Below are 19,714 nucleotides of genomic sequence, written 5' to 3'. Positions count from 1 at the left end.
ATGTTCAGGGCCAGAGGGCTTAATACTGTTAAGATAACAATACTTAACAATACCCAAATTAATCTGATTTAAAGCAATCCCTTTTAAAATCCCAGCTGACATTTTTTTTTTTTTGTAGAAATTGACAAACTGATCCTAAATTTCATATGGAAATTCAGAGACCTAGAGGAGCCAAAACAATCTTGAAAAAGAAAAAGTACAAAACTCACTACAAAGATACAGTGTATACAAGACAGTGTGGTAGAGACATAGACCGTAATGAATAGAATTGAAAGCCTACAAGTAATCCCATACATCTATGGTCCATTGATCTTTGACAAGGTTGCCAAGATCATTCAATGGAGAAAGAAGTCTTTTCAACAAATGGTACTGAGAACACTGGATAACCACATGCAAAATAATGAATTTGACATCGCTGCATGTAATACACAAAAATTAACTCAAAATGGATCAAAGAACTCAATGTAAAAACTAAACCTCTTAAACTAGGATAAGTAGATACAAATCTCCATGACTTTGGATTAGACAACAGTTTCTTAGGTAGGACATCAAAAGCACGGTAACAGGAACAACAACAACAAAGAACAGAAAAATCGGACTTTTTCCAAATTAAATAGAAATTCCAATTTCATGCATCAAAGACACTATTAAAGTAAAAAGACAGAAGGAGAAAATATGGTAAATCATATATGTGATAGGAATCTAGTATCCAGAATATATGTAAACACTTTTTTAAAGTTTATTTATTTTGAGAGAGAGAGACAGAGAGGGCACAAGTGGGGGAGGGGCAGAGAGAGAGGGAAAGAGAGAATCCCAAGCAGGCCCTACCCTGTCAGAGTAGAGCCTGACCCAGGGCTCAATCCCATGAACTGTGAGATCATGACCTGAGCTGAAATGAAGAGCTGGACGCTAAACTGACTGAGCCACCCAAGGACCCCCCAGAATATATTTAAAAACTCTTACAGCTCCACAACAAAAGGGTAACCAACCATGTTTCAAACTAGGCAAAGGATCTGAATGGACATTTCTCCAAAGAAGATACACAAATGGCCAATAACCACATGAAGCGATGCTCAACATCGTTAGTCATTAGAGAAATGCATGGCAAAACTACAAAGAGATGCCACTACATACCCACTAAATGGCCATATATATATATATATATATATATATATATATATATTTATTTTTTTTTTTTTTTTTTAAACAAAGGAGATATTGGAACCCTCATACAACAGTACTGGGAATGTAAAATAGTACAAGGCACTGGGGTAAACAGTTTAGCAGCTCCTCAAAAAAGTCAAACCTAGAGTTACTAGAATGACCCAGGAATGTCAGGTACATAACTAACCAAGAGAACAACAAATATGCTTTCACGCGAAAACTTGTTTGGCAGAATTATGCATAATAGCAAAATAAAAGGACACAACCCAACCCAAATGTCCACCAGCTGAGGAAGAAATCAACAAATTGTGGCATAGCCATACGACGGAATATCACTCAGCCATAAAAAGGAATGAAATACTGACACATGCTACAAAGTGCATGCACTTCGAAAACATTACACGAACACAAAGAAGCCAGGCCACATTCAGTATGATTCCATTCATATGAAATGTCTCCACGGAGACAGAAAGTAGATTAGTAGCTACTAGAGACTGGAGGCATGAGGGGAGTAGGGAGCAACTACTTAATGGTTATGGGGGGGGGGGGTCTCTTAGGGTGACAACAATGTGCTGGAACCGGAGAGTGGGGGTGGCTACATGATATTGTACATATGTTAGAATCTACTAAATTGTAGTTAAAAATGATTAAAAGAGAATTTTTTGTTATATGAATTTTATCAGAAATAAATACAGGGGTGCCTGGGTGGCTCAGTTGGTTAAGCATCCGACTTCAGCTCAGGTCGTATCTCAAGGTTCGTTGAGTTTGAGCCCCACATCCAGCTCTGTGCTGACAGCACGGAGCCTGCTTGGGATTCTCTCCCTCCCTCTCTTTCTGACCCTTCTCCACTCTCTCTCTCTTCCAAAATAAACTTAAAAAAAAAAAAAAAAAAGAAATACATACGTAAGTACATAAAACATCATGTAACTGAAAATGACATTACTGCACAGTTGTTAAGCCTTTCCATTACATTTTGAGATAATGTCAGATATGTGTCAATTCTTTAAAGGTATGGTTCCAAATTTCTAGATCCTCACAATACATATATACAGATACCAATTCGTCTTATGCTTATAATTTATATTAGGAACCTGAGATAGCAATTAAGTTGTTTTCATCACAATAATTATATGAGACAAGCCAATCAATGTATACTGGAACGATCTGAACAAATTACGTCCAAAACTCTACAAACAAGATATAGAACCATGCCTATGAAACTGGACTTTATAATCAGCATATACAGCAGAAAATTTGCAAAACATGTGAATTAATTTCAAAGCCCTTAGAAGTCACCAAGGATGGGGTGCCTGGGTGGCTCAGTCGGTTGAGCGTCTGACTTCGGCTCAGGTCATGATCTCGCGGTTCCTGAGTCTGAGCCCCGCGTCAGGCTCTGTGCTGACAGCTCGGAGCCTGGAGCCTGCTTCCCATTCTGTGTCTCCCTCTCTCTCTGCCCCTCCCCTGCTCCCGCTCTGTCTCTGTCTCTGTCTCTCTCTCAAAAATAAACATTAAAAAAAATTGAAAGAAAATCACTGAGGAACTGCCAAAATGAAGCTATTGTCAAAAAAAATACGTTTTCAGATATTAAAATAGGAAATGTTTATCCTGTTTTAATAAAAAGACATCTGTGATTGATAATGACCACAACCAGCTTTATAAATTCTTACCTTTAATCCCCACAAGCTTAAAGAGAACAGCTAGACAACGTTTTTATAGTCTACACCAATGGTACCATTTTGTAAGTTTCATAACCCGAATTACTAAGATTTTCGTATCAGTGAAGGTCCGCAGAGATTCTTTTTGGAGACACCCAAGTATCTTAAGATAAAAACCCAGTTTGCCATAAAATGTTCAGCACTGCAGAGTCAATCCTGTACTACACGCACAGCCCAGCGACACCTGGGAATGAGCACTGCCACGGGTCAACCGCCCCCACCCACGAAAGCACCAGGAAGGGTGACAAGAGACAGCACAGCGCTAGGAATTCACCGCTGGCTGCAAAAGCCATCATCTATGGAAAGCTTAATTAACAAATTCATAACTGACACACGTAACGTAAGTGAAAAGATGAATCACTGGAAACCATTGCCCCAGATTAGACAGAACAAAGCTGCTTGAAGGAAGGGCCTCCTCAGGTCAGTCAGCTGTGAAATGTTCCAAAACAGCAGTAACAGACTCTAAGGGCATGTTTCAACAATAACGGACATTCTACAAAGCCTGAAATAGCACATAAGAGGGGAAATTAAAAATACATTCCAGGAAAAGATTATCTTTAATGACTACTAAATTCACTAAGATCTGTCCACCACTCGCATCAAATCAATCAATACTAGCATTTTCCACAAAACTTTAATCCCAAAAGGAAAAAAAGGAAAAGAAAGACATTTACCTCTTCTAAGCTAGGGAGCGAAGAAGAAGATACTGTTCGAGATGACAGTGGGTGAAATGGCTCTTGACCAATAGCGTGTTGATGATTCTGTATTTGTACAAAAGGGTTTTGCGGTGGTCTGTGAGGCAAGGGAGGTAGGCCGTAGGGAAAACCCGGCCCCATTAGGTGACTCTGTTGTAAGTTAGCAAAAGTCCACGCTCCGTCAGGCGCCAGGTATTTCAAGGGAGGAGGGGCAAGGTGTTCGGATGGCAATGAGAACGGTGAGCTGAAGAGCTGGGGCGGCAGGCGCTGCGGAAATGCTGGGTTGTTGGCTACTTCGATGTCTCTGCTACTGTCATTAAAGTTAGAAAAGTGGCCACTGTGGTCCGTGCTGGACGGGGGAGGCGGGGCTGCTGGCGGGCTCCTGCTCTGAACTTGTCTATATTGCAAAAGTCTTGATTGAGGTGGTGGCATTTCAGCCAGTTCCCGTGTTTCACTTTGATCACGATTAGACAGTTCTCTGATTAAGTCTTGAAACCTACATAAAGACGATGAAATACGAGGACAAGGAAACAAAAGAAAAGCTCCATCACATCGAGGAGAGCTTAGTCAACTACATGGGTTAATTTTTACAGACAAAAATGAGAATACTTCATTAGAACTCACGTTAATTAATCTCAAAGGTGAGCATTAACACTCAACAGATGTGGAATCGAAGACACTAAATATGCCCCAAGTATCTGATTTCTTTCTTTTCCCTTGGCATTAAAACCAACTGTCCTGTCTTCGATAACTGGCAGTTATAAAAGGTCACCCCTCCCCCCCGGGGGGGGCCTGGTGGCTCAGTCGGTTAAGCGTCCGACTTCAGCTCAGGTCGTGATCTCACGGTTCGTGGGTTCGAGCTCCGCGTCAGGTTCCATGCTGACAGCTCAGAGCCTGGAGCCTGCTTCAGATTCTGTGTCTTCCTCTCTCTCTCTGCCCCTCCCCTGCTCACACTCTGTCAATCTCTCTCTCAAAGAGTAGATAAACATTTAAAAAAAAAAAAAAAATTTTTTTTTTTTTTTTAAAGGTCACCATAATGGTGGACCTTTTATTCAGAGGGATTAGGAAACACTTCGTTGCATCCACATGACACTGGCCATAAAAACAAGTTTAGAAGGAGGACTGAACCTGCATCGAGGTCCGTAGTTCAAAGCAGATAGAATTCTGTGCGGCTAGGAAAATAAACTGATGATAAATTTATAAACTTTAACCTTCCACCTAATTTACTTCTGTATCCATTCATTTCTTGCATTACTACTGAGTACGAAAAGGTGCTCACCGTGATGGTACATTTCTTTTTCAGGAGAGCCACAGAGCATGGGGCCACATTAATTTTCAATCCCCAACACAGTCCCCACCCAGATGTGCAATTCTAAATGGATTCTCTCTAGCATCTTCTAAAGTTACTTCTAAATGGATTCTCTAGACTGTAGAGTCAATCCTAGCACCGTGTAGCATGTGCCTACAAGGCCAGCATCCAATTTCTTTGGGACAATACCGCAACTTGAGGCTAAAAGGGCGGTATCCGAGAGAGAAGGCTGCGTGGGGGAAGGGGAGCGGTCCCGGTGCAGAGGCTATTTGTATTCGGCAGAAATACCTGGAGTCTGCGGTTTCTGCTTCGTCCTCCGCGCTGCTGGGGAGCTTCCAGTCTGCTCTCACTGGCGGCTGAGGAAGATGCTGGAGGTGAGGATGAGGATGGTGGTGAGGGTACGGAATAGTGCCCTGACTGAGATAGGCGTGATGCTCATTCCACTGCTGGAGCCGCACCTGCTGCTGCCTCAGTGTTTCCAGAGCTACACTCCCATGCATACGATCTGCAAAATATTTGGGAAAAGATTCAGTTTTCACGCATCTGGGGTTTCAAGTTAACTCTTTCAAGAGTCTCTGCAACCAGATTTTCTTCACAAAAACAAAGAGATGCCTACGCTTTGGGTTTTGGAGAAGGCAAATGTCTTCTAAATTTGCCAGTAACTAAATAAAGTTACGGTAACGGTGGTGACGACTGTTCCTACGTCATCATGTAAAGTGGCACCAACGGGATGCTTAACATTACAGAGCATTTGGAACAAGATTCTGACTGTTCCACTAAGTGACTGATGTCTGCTGCCATCACTTGAAGAAATGAATCGATCCTGACCCAAAAGAACACTGCACAGTACATGTCGATTTAAGGAAATAATCTCTGAATTTGTCACACCCAGCAGTGACAGGAGAACTTACCTAAAGCCTCCCCGATGGGCAATCCCGGGGGAGTCTCATCAGTGAAGTTATTCAGATGGGAAGGAAGGAGGGGGCCGGGCTGTGCGATGGCCCGAAGAGGGCTGTGGCCTTCCTGCAGCATGGGAGGGGGCTGCTGCTCAGGAATCACAGCCTCTGCAGGAGGGGACTGGGGCCGGTGAGAGACCGCACTGTTAAAGAAAGCGCTGTTGGGCCCTGCCTGATAGGCAGGGGAAAGTTGAGGAGGTGGCTGCTGAGTCAGCTGATTCAACGGATTCTGTGGCGGGACTACCTGATTTGGTTGGGGCGGCAACTGATTTGGTTGTTCAGGCAAATTATTCTGCTGCTGATTTAACAAGGCGTGCTGCTGCGGAATTGGAAATGGTGGTCTTGGTAGCTGGGGAAGGGGATGAAAATGACGACTGGGGATTGCATACTGTGCGTGGGGAGCAGGGAGAGGAAGATTTATATGTCTCGGGTTGAGATTATCTTTGCGATGAAATTTGGTATTGGGATAAACAACACCAGGACGCGACTCAGGACTTCTGTTCTGTGGATTTGATTCCAAATCAATCTAGAAAAAAATAAGAAGTCTTTCTTAACTGCGGACGATCTGGGTCCTGTGGCTCTCCACCTTTTCCCACCCCTAGCACATCTGAAGGATATGATACATTCTTATCAGTAATAGCCAATGCTATGTGCCCAATCACTTTCTGACAATCAAATGAGGGAATAAACATTTTTTAGACCAGGAAAGATGAAACAGAAAAACCCGTATTATATTTGAGTCATAAGAAGACATATTGCCATTTTATTAACACATCCACTTTAATTCCTTTAAAAGCATGATTTTTAATTTCACACTTTCTTCCTCAGAAAGATAACCATTTATTTCCTTCCGCTATAAATCATTATAATGTGTCCTTTTCTACCAATTTTATTGTTTTTATACATCTCTTTCTTCAAACATATCTATATTAATTTAAAAATACTTGTCTCAATTTAAACAACTTTGAAGTGGACAAATACATACTTTATCACCTTTGTATAACCAGTTTCGTTGTCAATTTTTGCCATTAGGTATTGATATTTCTTCTCTCAACAAACATTTACTGAGAACCTACCAAGGGTAGTGCCGGAGATTAAAGGACAGTAAGAAGACTGAGTCTGTACCCTCAAGAGCTTACAGCAAGGGCTGGCAAACTACGGTTCCCAGGCCATTTCCAGCCCACCAAACTTTGACAAATAGTTTTACTGGAACACAGGCACCCTCATTCGTTTACGTATTGTCTACGGCTGCTTTCTGACCACAGTGGCAGAGTTGAGAGACTCCAACACAAACCATATGGCCCATTAAACCTGAAGATTTACCATCTGACCTCTGACCTTTTGCATAAAAGGTCTGCTTAGAGGAGGCTTCGAGTCCAGCAGAAGACACAAACAAGGAAACATAAAATTAGAGGTTCTGTAAAAGGATGTGATAGAAGGTCCTAGTGCCTGACAAAATCAAAGGTGGCTTCACAGAGGCTAGGACATTTGAATTGAGTCTGGCACAAAGATCTGGAATTTTCCAGTGAGGGAAGGACATTCTAAGTAAACGTAACAGCCTAACCAAGGAAGGACAGGCGGGGAGAGGAGAAAGAGTAAGGCAGATTTGAGGAGCAGGAGAAGTTCTGTGCACATATAGCTCCAACATCACTTGTTTATATGTTCGTTTTCCCCTTCTTGACATCAGATAACACTGCGAGAGCCCAATTATACAAGACCCAGAATGATTCAATACCGCGTATAAACATTTTTAATCCTGTAAACTGTGGTAAGCTACCGAAGATTTGTAAGCTATGGAGCGCTGTCATCCTTCTGCAACCTATGTTTGATCACAAATGGTGACAATGTGAAAAATGAAATACAAAGTGGAAAGAAGCTATTTTTCTTTCCCCTCTCTGTCAAAACACTCAATAAGCTGCTTCGGTACATCAATCTCCTGTTAAGTTTCAATGTGGAAATAGTCACGGAGTACTGCAAAGTACTCGCCTCACCAAAGGCTCTCAAGCTAAACACAGAACCGACCACTCTTAAGAACCCAGAACAAACAGCCTGTTCCTGAATTGAAGCCGTGGGACTCCTGGCGACCAAGCTGTTGCAACAATGTTTGTTTGCAATGTACCAATCGGGCCTCAAGTGCCTTTTCACGAAACTCTAATCACCAGTTTAAATGGATTGCCACTTGAATTTGGCCAGTAATGTCCCTAAGATTACTGGGCGTTTATAAATCGTCTATAAAATGAATGAGAAGAATGACACCTCCATCCCAGTCTCCCAGCAGCTGCAATGCCTGCTCTTCAAATGTCCCAGAACCTGTTACCCAAAACGGCATTACAAATATGGGCGGTCTTCAATAAAGAGTTGTCATTAACTGTCTAAATCATTCGACTTTATCTGCAAAATAAAAGTTTCAGAACCTGATAAAGGCTCTTTATAAACAAACGTGGTCCCCCATGAATCTTCATCTTTTTGAGACTGATGTCACATTCAGCTGGGATATACTTTTTTCCATAAGACACTGTTGATATTCACACACAGATCGCGTGAGGGAGGCCGTGATTAGATGTCAAGGTTGTTTGTGGATAAGCTGCCTCCTTCACTTCTGACTTTGAAACGGACAGGAAGCTAGGCCAGTCATAGGAGCCTAATCAGTACAGTGCTACTCTCTGACACTACAGTGGGCTAAGCAGGAGAGAGGGAGCCGGAGAATACTATTGTCAGAATGAGATCATCCCACGTCACTCTCCTCTTCATACTGAGGCACTGAATCAAGGACAGCCAGGAAATGGTTTTCCGCGAGGCCCCAGGACAAAGCATCAGAGTGGAAAGAAAGGAAACGTGTCTATTAGGTTGCCTAGTTCCTGGACAGGGAAAGAACAAAAGAGAAATTTAAACACAGCTCGAGAGATGCTTCACTATCTCAGCTTCGGTTGCTCCCATAGCACCCAAGGCTCTTGCGGACGTTTTGTCCTGTGCTGCCTGTGACTGCACGGGCTGCCACGGCATCGTCGCGTGCCATTTGTTCCCTCTCGCACCCCTTTCCAAACACACAGAACTCCTATTTGCACTGCAGCTCCCTCCAGACTCAATCAGGAAGTTCCACTGGCGGCCTCATTTGCACTCCTCCAGTTGGTAGTAAGTCCTTTCAGTTGTAGAAACCGTGAGTCAGAGCTGCTTATGGAACATAAGTCACTGAGTACAGAGAACAGTTGCTTAAAGCAAGCTGAGGTTGGGAATACAGATTTGGAAGTCATTATCATGCAGCAGAGATTTAAAACGATGGAACTGACCTAGTTTGTACTAAGAAATCATAGAATGCTGAGAGGTGTAGGACAGTGACAGAACCCTGGGAAACCCCAACATTAGGACAAGGGACAGATGGGAAGGGGGGGGGGCACGAACTCATAAAAGAGGCAGGTCACATTAGACAGGGTTGTGAAAAGTAGAAATGTGGGGCAAAGAAACCAGAAGAACAAGATGGTCAAGAAAAATGAAGTAGAAAATAGAGCCAAATACCAGAGAAAAGACAAGTCAGACTACAACTGAAGTGTGTTCGTAAAATCTGCTCACTTGAAGCGCAACGGTTTTCAGTGAATGTCAGAGTCGAATACGAGGCTGCGTTGGTTCAGGGGCAAATAAGAGATGAGGTGGAAAGGTGAACTTGGGGAAGCTATAAAGGAGATGAGGGTTAAAAAGACAGTGTCTTTTAAAAAAAACGGTCGATTGGTCAATTTATTTACTGGCTGAGAAGGAAGAACTAGCAGCTGGAAAGAATTTAAAGAATTTAAAGATGACTGAGGAGAACGGACTAGGCCTATGAGGTGACCAGAAGAGGAGAAAGTAGTCTCAAAGGAAACTCCTTCTCTTCTACCAGACTCTTATGTGGTGATAAGAAAACAGGGTTGTTAAAGGAGAAAGGGGTAAGTCTAAGGTCTTAAGTTAACAGGGTGAAATCCTGATGTGGCAACTCTAAAGCAAGGTCATCTCCTGATCATAAGGATAACTGCAGGTGGAAGGTATCAGGCAAGAGAAGAGCTGCTGAGAAATCGGGCAAAGGGAGCTAGGTACATGTAACGAAAGGCAGAGGAGCCCCCTGGGTTCCCTGAGATTAGAAAATATTAATTTCCACTGGCACTAATTCAACCAATGATTTGATTTTCCCTAACTGGTCCACAACCACAGAAGCAAATAAAGGAGATGAACGGGTGAGTTAAGAGTTCAGCATTAGTTACGAAATGAATAAATCATGGGGATAAAAGGCACAGCACAGAGAATACAGTCAATGGTATTGTAATAGCCTTGTATGGTGGAAGATAGTAACCGCACTGTGATAAGCATAGAACAGACAGACTCATTGAATCACTATGTTGTATACCTGAAATTAATGTAACATTGTGTGTCAACTACACTTCGGTCTTAAAAAAAAAGTTAAGGACTTATACAGTAGATGTGATGAGAGAACAAGGTGAGCGACATAAGGAAGTTAAGTCTTCCTTATTCACGAGAACAGTTCTTTCCATTCTGAGATGATTTTCAATGACACGTCTATAAATGTGTCTCACTTACTACTTTATCATACAATGATTCTAAATTCAAATCTATCACTGACCAACAATTTGAGAAAAGTATATGGATAAAGCAAACAATAGCCAAAGAAAAGGTGAAGGGAGAGAGGATAACACGACCCAACAGGATAAGCATAAAAGATATACAATAAGCAAATCTAGTGGGATAAACAATAAGCATAAAAGATATACATAAAAAGAGAAAATTTTCTTTAAAACATCAACATTCCAAGGTGATCAATCAGACTAAAATCCATTAGGACAATGCATTCACTACATGTAAGCAGCATACCTGTTTGGATTCCATAGGCTTTTTCTCTGGTGTTCGAATCTTACTAATTTCAGGTCCAGGATTATTTGTATCACTTTTACCTAAGAAAATATTTTTAAATTCTTATAAATTGTCTCCAATGGATGTTACATTTCCAATGACTAACCATTATTAGACAGAGCAGAATAATTTGAACATTTTTCATCTATTGTATCAATTTATATTACTGCTGGGGTTTTGTTTTTACTAAAGTTTGAGGGTTGTAGTTTCCCTGCAAGAAAGAAAATTTATAATTAAAGCAAACCTCATTATCAATAAAAAAGATTAATAAAGGAATAACCTTAAAACATGAAATAATTTCAAAGATAATTGCCCATCCTCCAGGAATTTGTAGCCTCGTTTTTCCTAAACCAGTCACAGAAAAGGTACTGAAATTCTTACTACTTATAAAGGCTCAATGTTTTGGCAATTTACAAATATAATTAAGCAAAAATGCAAATAATATCTCAATCCAAATTAATAAAGAAATCTAAACTGAATAAAGATATTCTGAAAGGGGTGTACTTATACTCCTTAAAAGTAATAGATAGCAAACTAAATGTAAGTGAATGAGGAATAGCAAAGGAAACTAAAGTGTTTTTAAAAATCACAATTATAATAGAATTAAAAGATGCTATTTCACACATGTGAAAGGATTTTAATCTATAAGAATTAACTGCTGGATATTTTAAATTCCTTGAAAAAAATCCTTGATTTGGGTTCTTGTTTGAAAACACTCTTTTAGGAAAGCCACTGGAACTCTCTCTGTAAAATGAATTATCATGCCAAAATAGCCTTACTACTAAACTTCAAGAAATGAAAACTACAATGTCTGAAGATGAAAAATACACTAGGTAGAACTAACAGATTAGACACTGCAGTATGAAAACTTAATGAATTGGAGGCATAGCAATAGAAATTACACAAAATGCAATGCAAAAAGAACAAAAGAATTTAAAAAAGGAAGTGCATCCATCAACTGTGGGGAAAATTAAATCAGCCTAATATTTGGGTTGTTGGAATTCCTGAAGAGAGGAGAGGCAAGACATAAAAATATCTTAAGAAATAAAGGTCAAAAGTTTCCAAACTTGATGAAAACTATAAAACCACACAGATCCAAGAAGCTCAACAAACTTCAAACACCAGAGGCATGAAGACAACTACACCAAGGAACAGCATAATCAATCTACTAACACCAGCATAAAAGAAACTCATAAAAGCAGTCAGACGGGGGGGAAAAGGCACATTACATATAGAAAAAACAAAGACAGGATGACATCAGATTTCTCACTAGAAATAATGCAAGCAAGAAAACAGGAGAGTAACATCATTAAAATGCTTAAAGATAAAAATTGTCAACCTTGAATGCTATGCCTTGCAAAAATATCTTCTTTCAAAAATGAAAGTGAAACAAAAATATATTCAGGCATACAGATGCTGAAATAATTCATCACCAGTAGATCTACACTATGAGGAATGTTAGAACTTCTTCAGGCAGAAGGAAAATTGTGTCAGATGGAAACATGAATATACAGAAAGAAATAAAGACTACCAGAAATGCTACCTACATGGATAGATCAAAAAATTATTTTTCTTATTATTTAAAACTCTTTTTTATTTATTTATTTTGAAAGAGACAGAGTGCGAGCAGGGGAGGGGCAGAAAAAGAGGGAGAATCACAAGCAGGTTCCATGAAGTCAGTGAAGAGCCCATACAGGGCTCAAACTCACAAAACCATGAGATCATGACTTGAACTGAAATCGAGTGTCAGACGCTTAACTGACAGAGCCATCCAGATGCCCCTAAACCTCTTTAAAAAATTATTTGGTTGTGTAAATAATAACAATGTTTGGCCTTATATGTAAAAGTAATATGTATGGCAATAATATCATAAAGGCCAGAAGAGGATAAATTGAAATACTGTAAGGTTCTTTGACTGTACATGAAATGGTAAAATATAAATTGGAAAGGAGTCTGTGATAAAGATATATACTATAAACTCTAAAGCAAACACTAAAATAATAAAGAGTTATAGCTAATAATCAAAAAAGGAGATAAACTGGAATCATAAAAAATATTCAACGAATCCAAAAGAAGACAGGAAAAAAAGGCAAGGGGAAACAAAAGAAGATTGGACAAATTCAAAATAGATAGCAAGATGATAAAATCAAGCCTAATTTATATAATTAATTATAAATGCTCTAAACACCTCAATGAAAAGGCAGAGATTGTCACACTGGATTAAAAAAAACATCAAGGGGTGCCTGGGTGGCTCATTTGACTCTTGATTTCCATCCAACTCTTGATTTTGGCTCAGGTCATGATCTCACAGTTTGTGGTACCGAGCCCCATGTCGAGCTCCGTGCTGGCAGCACAGAGCCTGCTTAGGATATATTCTTTCTTTCCCTCTCTCCCTCTCTCTCTCTCTCTCTCTCTCTCTCTGCCTCCCATGCCCCCCGCTGGCTCTCTCAAAATAAATAAACTTTAAAAAAAATCAAGAGCCAACCATATGCCATCTAAAGGAAATGTGCTTTAGGGTCGCCTGGGTGGCTCAGTCGGTTGAGCGTCTGACTTCAGTTCAGGTCATGATCTCACGGTTCATGGGTTCGAGCCCTGAGTGAGGCTCTGTGCTGACAGCTCAGGCCCTGGAGCCCGCTTTGGATGCTGTGTCTACATCTCTCTCTCTGCCCCTCCCCCTTCCTCCCTCCCTCCTTCTCTCTCTCTTTCTCTCAAATAAACAAACAAAAATTTAGAAAGAAATGCACTTTAAATATAAAGACACAAATCAAGGAACCTGGGTGGCTCAGTTGGTTAAGCATCCAACTTCATCTTGGGTCATGATCTCACAGTTCAGAAGTTCATGCCCCGCATCGGGCTCTGTGCTGACAGCTTAGAGCCTGGAGCCTGGAGCCTATCTACCCCTCTCCCTACCCCCACCTCAAAAATAAACAAACATTTAAAAAAATTTTTTTAAGTAAATAAATATAAAGACACAAAAAGATTAAAAGTAATAGATCAAAAAGGAAAGAAAAAGGTCAAAACGGATATACCATGCTACCACTAGTCAAAATACAGTTAAAGTGGTTATATTAGATATTAACAAAGTAGACCTCTGAGCAAAGACTATATTACCAGGGATAAAGAATGTCATTCAAAAAAAGACAGCAGAGTTAATTAACCAAAAGCACATAATCCTAAATGTTTATACTCCTAATAAGAGAACTTCAAAATTAACCAAGCAAAATTTAAAGGAAAAATAGACAAATACCAACTGTACTTGGAGATTTCAATATTCTCCTCCCAATACATATTTCTTTAAAAGAAGACAGAAAATCGGCAAGAATATAGTACACGTGAACAATTCTATCAATCAACTTGACCTAAGTAACATTGATAGAGTGCTCCATTCTTCTCAAGTGCACATGGAACATTCACAAAGATACACCATATCCTGGACTGTAAAACAAATCTCAGGAAGTTCAAAAGAAAAGAGTTTGAGTCATACAAAATACGTTTTCTTGGCACAATGGAATCAAAGTAGAAATGCACAACATAAAAATTCCTAGAAAATCCTCAATAACTGGAAACTAAAACTCACCTTTCTAAATATTCCATGGATCCAATCTCAAGTGAAATTAGCAAGTGTACTTAAGGGGTGCCTAGGTGGCCCAGTCGGTTAAGTGTTTGACTCTTGGCTTCAGCTCAGGTCATGATCACAGTTTGTGGGTTCGAGGCCTGCACTGGGCTCTGCACTGACAGCATGAAGCCGGCTCAGGATTCTCTCTCCCTCTCTTTGCCCCTCCCCGGCTCTCTTTCTCTCTCTCTCACAGAAACATAAGTAAATAAACTTAAAAAAAAAAAAAAAAGTGTACTCAACTGAATGAAACAAAAATACATCAGAATGTATGGCATGCACTACTAAGGAGGAAAATCATAAAACTAAATAAGAGAAACTGAGAAATAGGGTGTCTGGGTGGCTCAGTCGGTTGAGCCTGCAACTCTTGGTTTCAGCTCAGGTCACGATCTCAGAGTTCATGGGTTCAAGCCCTGCACAGGGCTCTGTGCTGACAGCATGGAGCCTGCTTGGGATTTCTTTCTTTCTTTCCCTCTCAAAAACTAAACAAACATTAAAAACAATTTTTTTGAAGTGTGTCCTTAAAACAAAAAGAAACTGAGAGAGATATCCTGTTCATATAACAGAAGACTCAATATTGTTGTCAATCCTCCCCACATTGGCCTGTAGATTCAACACAATCCCAATCAAAATCCCAGCAGGATTTTTTGTAGAAACGGACAAGCTGATTGTAAAATGCATGTGGAAAATGCAAAGGACCTGGCATAGACAGTTTTGAAAAAGAAAAACACCTTGTACTCATAGTACCTGACCTCTAGACTTTCATGAAGCTACAGGAATCAAGACAGCACATTTGGCACACACATGAACGTGTGCATCAACAGAACAGAACACAGACTTCACGTATGTGGTCAACTGATTTTCAACAAAGGTACCGAGTTAGCTTAATGCAGTAAGGACAGTGTTTTCAAGAAATAGTGCTAAAAGAAATGAACATACATAAGCAAAAAGAAAACAACATTCTTACCTCATACCACATATAAAACTTAACTCAAAAAGGACCTAATGTGAGAGCTAAAAATACGACACTCCTGGGGAAAAAAAACACAGGTCCTTGTGATCTTGGATCAGACAAAAATTTCGCCAACACCAAAAACATGGCTCAAAAAAGAAAGAAAAAAAAAAAAAAAAGGATAAACTGAATTTTATCAAAAGTAGAAACTTCTAGGGGCACCGTAAGCACCTGACTTCAACTCAGGTCATGATCTCACAGTTCAAGTGCCAGGTTGGGCTCCGTGCTGACAGCTCAAAGTCTGGAGTCTGCTTCAGATTCTGTGATCCCTCTCTCTCTCTCAAAAACAAACATTACAAAAGAGAGACAGAGAGAGGGCAAATGACCCAATGAAAAGATATTCAACATTATTAATCATTAGGAACATGCAAACTAACACCACAATCAGATTCTATCAGATACCTCCTAGCAAAGGTAAAAGTAAAAAGACTAACAATACTAAGTGTTGATGACAATGTGCAACAGCTAGAGATCTCATACATTACTAGCTGATGAGAAAAACGCATCAGCCACTTTGGAAAACAGCATGGCCATTTATTATAAAGTTACCTATGTATTTACAACATACTCAGTGATCTTACTCCTGGGTATACACCCAAGAGAAATGAAAACATATGTTCACGGCTGCTTTACTCATAAGAGCCAAAAAACAGAAATAACTAAGGTGCCCGTCAACTGATGGATAGATAAAAACACTGCAGTGCAACCATATAATAGAATACTAATCAACAGTAAAAAGGCATAAACTACTGACATAGACCACATAAATGAATCTCAAAAGCATTAAGTGAATGAAGCTGGACACAAGGAAGCCATATACTCTGATTCCATTTATATGACGTAATAAGTACAAAGACAAGAGTACAGAGGCAAAACGCAGATCAGTGGTTGCCCAGGGCTGGGGGTTGGAGGAGAAGACAGACTACAAAGGACTATGAGAGAATATTTTGAGTTACGTAAACACCCTGTGGCTTGATTCTGGTGGTGGTTAATTCTGTTCATTTGTCAAAACATGTCAGCTGTACATTTTAAAAGTAAATTTTACATTATATAAATCATACCTCAGTAAACCTGACTTTAAAAAAACAGACTGAGTGCTGGGGCGCCTCATGGCCCAGTCGGTTGAGCATCGGGCTTTAGCTCAGGTCATGACCACACAGTTCGTGGGTTCGAGCCCCGTGATGGGCTCCGTGCTGACAGCTCAGAGCCTGGAGCCTGCTTCTGATTCTGTGTCTCCCTCTCTCTCTGCCCCTCCCCTGCTCACACTCTGTCTCTGTCTCTCAAAAATAAAAAAATGTAAAAAAAAAAAAAAAAAAAAGTTTTTTTTTCTTTTGGAAAAAACAGACTGAGTGGGGCGCCTGGGTGGCTCAGTCGGTTAAGGGTCCAACTCTTGATTTTGGTTCAGGTCATGATCTCATGGTTTGTGGGTCTGAGCCCCAAATCGAGCTCTGTGCTAATAGCACGGAGCCTACTTGGAATTCTCTCTCTCTCTCTCTCTCTCTCCCTCTCTCCCCCTCTCCCCCCCCCCCCCAACCCCTCCCACTTGCGCACACATGCTCGCTTACTCTCTCACTCTCTCTCAAAAACAAATAAATAAGGACACGTGGCTCAGTCAGTTAAGCGTCCAACTTTGGTCACGATTTCATGGTTCATGAGTTGAAGCCCCGCATCCGGCTCTGTGCTGTTAGCAATTCTCCCTCTCCCTCCCTTTCTGTTCCTGTCCCGCTTGCGCACACACATGCTCGCTCTCTCTCTCTCGCTCAAAACAAATAAAACCCAAAAATCTTTAAAATATATAATAAAAAATAAAATAAACAAACTTAAAGACTGTGTAATTTTTCCTTCAATTACACAGGAGATTATGATTTACAGAAGACGTAACTACTTTAGGTCAACTATTGCCACAGTAGCATCTACATTTAGTGTACCACAAAAATAATTTTGGTCAATAAATATATTTAACAGGAGAGGATTTTCTGTCTCAGTTTTAAATAACTATCATTTAAAAAGACTCTAAATATTAAAATTTGGTATTTTTTCAGAAAATTGGTAATATTGATTATATCATGCATTTTCATTTGTGTACATACTTGTATCTTCTGGAGAGAAGATCCACAGTTTTTGCATCAGATTCTTTCTCAAAGGGGTCTATAATCCACGAACAACTTAACAATCATATTGGTAAAAGATACAAGCAGGTGTATCAACATTTTAGGATCTTGATAACAGCAAAGCAGCTCACCATTTCGACTTGGCTCATGTTGATCCTTCTCCTGGTGCTGGCTTTGCGGCTGCCCTATGCTGACGGGTGGGTGGTGCCCAAGGCCATACGGTAGGGGAGACCCCCGTCCATGTGTCTGTAAGAGGTTCATATTGTAGGCCATCGCTGCTTGGTGTGTAAGGATCCGAGGATCAACTGCGAACCTGCCCTGGTACCCTGTCCATGGTACCTACGTTATCACAAGAAATGGAGTAACTGCATTAAATACATTTTAAAATGCAAACTGCTATCGTGCTACTGATTAGGAAAAAGCAAACACACACATGTTAATTGTATCAAAATAAGTAACCACAAAGTCAGTGCTAGTTATAACAACTGGTAGAATTATTGCCAGAACTTAACTGGTCAAGAATTGGCTTCCAAAAGAAAAATTGGCTTCCTGAATCTTTAGTGTGTAGGGAAAATTGGTCATTTTTCAGGTTAGGAAGAAACTGGGGACATAAAATTGGTGATTATTCCTTGACGCATCAACTTATTTTATAATCCCAAATCACTTCCCTTTAATATGAATGTATACATGTCATAGATTATCAAGAAAGTTACCCTTTAAAGTTATAACTGCACAGTTACATAGTTTAATAGACTAAATGAGAGAACAAGTGAAAAAGTTAAAGAATTTAGTCTAAGGAGTCTCAACATAAAATACACACACTCCAGGGTGCCTGGGTGTCTCAGCTGGTTAAGCATCTGACTTAGACTCAGGTCATGACCTCACAGTTGGTAGGTTCGAGCCCCACATCGGGCTCTGTGCTGACAGTTCAGAGCCTGGAGCCTGCTTTCGATTCTGTGTCTCCCTCTGTCTCTGCCCCTCCCCTGCTCATACGCTCTCTCTCTCTTTCAAAAATAAACATTAAAGTCCCTCTCTCTCTGACCCTCCCCCGCTCATGCTCTGTCTCTGTCTCTCTCTCAAAAATAAATAAACATTAAAAAAAATTTTTTTTAATGGTGGGCGGCAGAGGGGCCTGGGTGGCTCAGTCAGTTAAGCGTCCGACTTCGGCTTGGGTCATGATCTCACGGTTCATGATTTTGAGCCCCGCATCAGGCTCTGTGCTGACAGCTCAGAGCCTGGAGCCTGCTTCAGATTCTGTGTGTGTGTGTGTATGTGTGTGTGTGTGTGTGTGACCCTCCCCCACTAACTGTCTCTGTCTCAAGAATAAACATTTAAAAAATTAAAAAAAAAAAAAAAAAAAAAGAAATACACACACTCCAAATTTACATGAATAACCAAATCAATGTTCATTGATTGTAGGCAAAATTCAGATAGGTCATTAGTTTAAATTAACTCTTTTGATTAATTCAACTCTTCCCTTAAACCACAGAAACAAAATATTTCTTTAGGTATATCTAAATACATCTCTGCATACTGACATAAAAGGATAAATACTATGACATCTGAGCTACTGCCCCTATTATCTTATTATAGTATATAAATTTTTTTTTCCACGTTTTTATTTATTTTTGGGACAGAGAGAGACAGAGCATGAACGGGGGAGGGGCAGAGAGAGAGGGAGACACAGAATCGGAAACAGGCTCCAGGCTCCGAGCCATCAGCCCAGAGCCTGACGCGGGGCTCGAACTCACGGACCGCGAGATCGTGACCTGGCTGAAGTCGGACGCTTAACCGACTGCGCCACCCAGGCGCCCCTATCTTATTATAGTATAACTGTTAAATGCAGACTCTTAAAAATCTTATATAATAAAAGCCTCTCTGACCTAGTAAAATGAAATATAAATCCTAAGGGACTTACTATTTAAAGAAAATGATGTATGGTGTTGCCAGGCTGTCTGGGAAGAAATAAGGCAGCTAAAATTGAAAGTCTTTTGGGGAGTGGGCATGAATCACGTATTTCTTACCAACAGCTATTGGCTGTTGTAATTGTAAACTCTCATGAGCAATATGGCTGAGCAAGGCGTACAGCTGGGCATTTTTCCATTTTGGGGTGTGGAGGTGCCAAAACCCCTGGCAATAATCACCTTTGCCTGAAATTATAATATTTGCTTTAAATGCAAGAAATATTTTCTGGGATAAAATTTCCGAATTTGGAAATATTAGTTAAAAAAAAAAAAAAATTTTTT

General features: G+C 40.3%; 1 protein-coding gene across 5 annotated transcripts in view; it reads right to left on the bottom strand.

Moving 5' to 3' along the window:
- HELZ (helicase with zinc finger) overlaps window positions 1-19,714 on the bottom strand; it is a 137,136-nt gene that overhangs the window by 23,892 nt on the left and 93,530 nt on the right. For all 5 annotated transcript variants that reach the window (XM_049636389.1, XM_049636390.1, XM_049636392.1 and 2 more), the window contains 5 exons: window positions 17,600-17,807; window positions 10,694-10,773; window positions 5,795-6,365; window positions 5,172-5,388; window positions 3,554-4,070 (listed from right to left, as the gene is read on the bottom strand). In XM_049636389.1, coding sequence (XP_049492346.1) covers window positions 3,554-4,070; window positions 5,172-5,388; window positions 5,795-6,365; window positions 10,694-10,773; window positions 17,600-17,807 — 1,593 coding nt within the window. The remainder of the gene's footprint in view (window positions 1-3,553; window positions 4,071-5,171; window positions 5,389-5,794; window positions 6,366-10,693; window positions 10,774-17,599; window positions 17,808-19,714) is intronic.

This window comes from Panthera uncia, chromosome E1 (assembly GCF_023721935.1).
Source record: "Panthera uncia isolate 11264 chromosome E1, Puncia_PCG_1.0, whole genome shotgun sequence".
NCBI classification, from domain to species: Eukaryota; Metazoa; Chordata; class Mammalia; order Carnivora; family Felidae; genus Panthera; species Panthera uncia.
The sequence above is the reverse complement of the archived record's forward strand: the minus strand, read 5'-3'. Positions and strand labels throughout refer to the sequence as shown.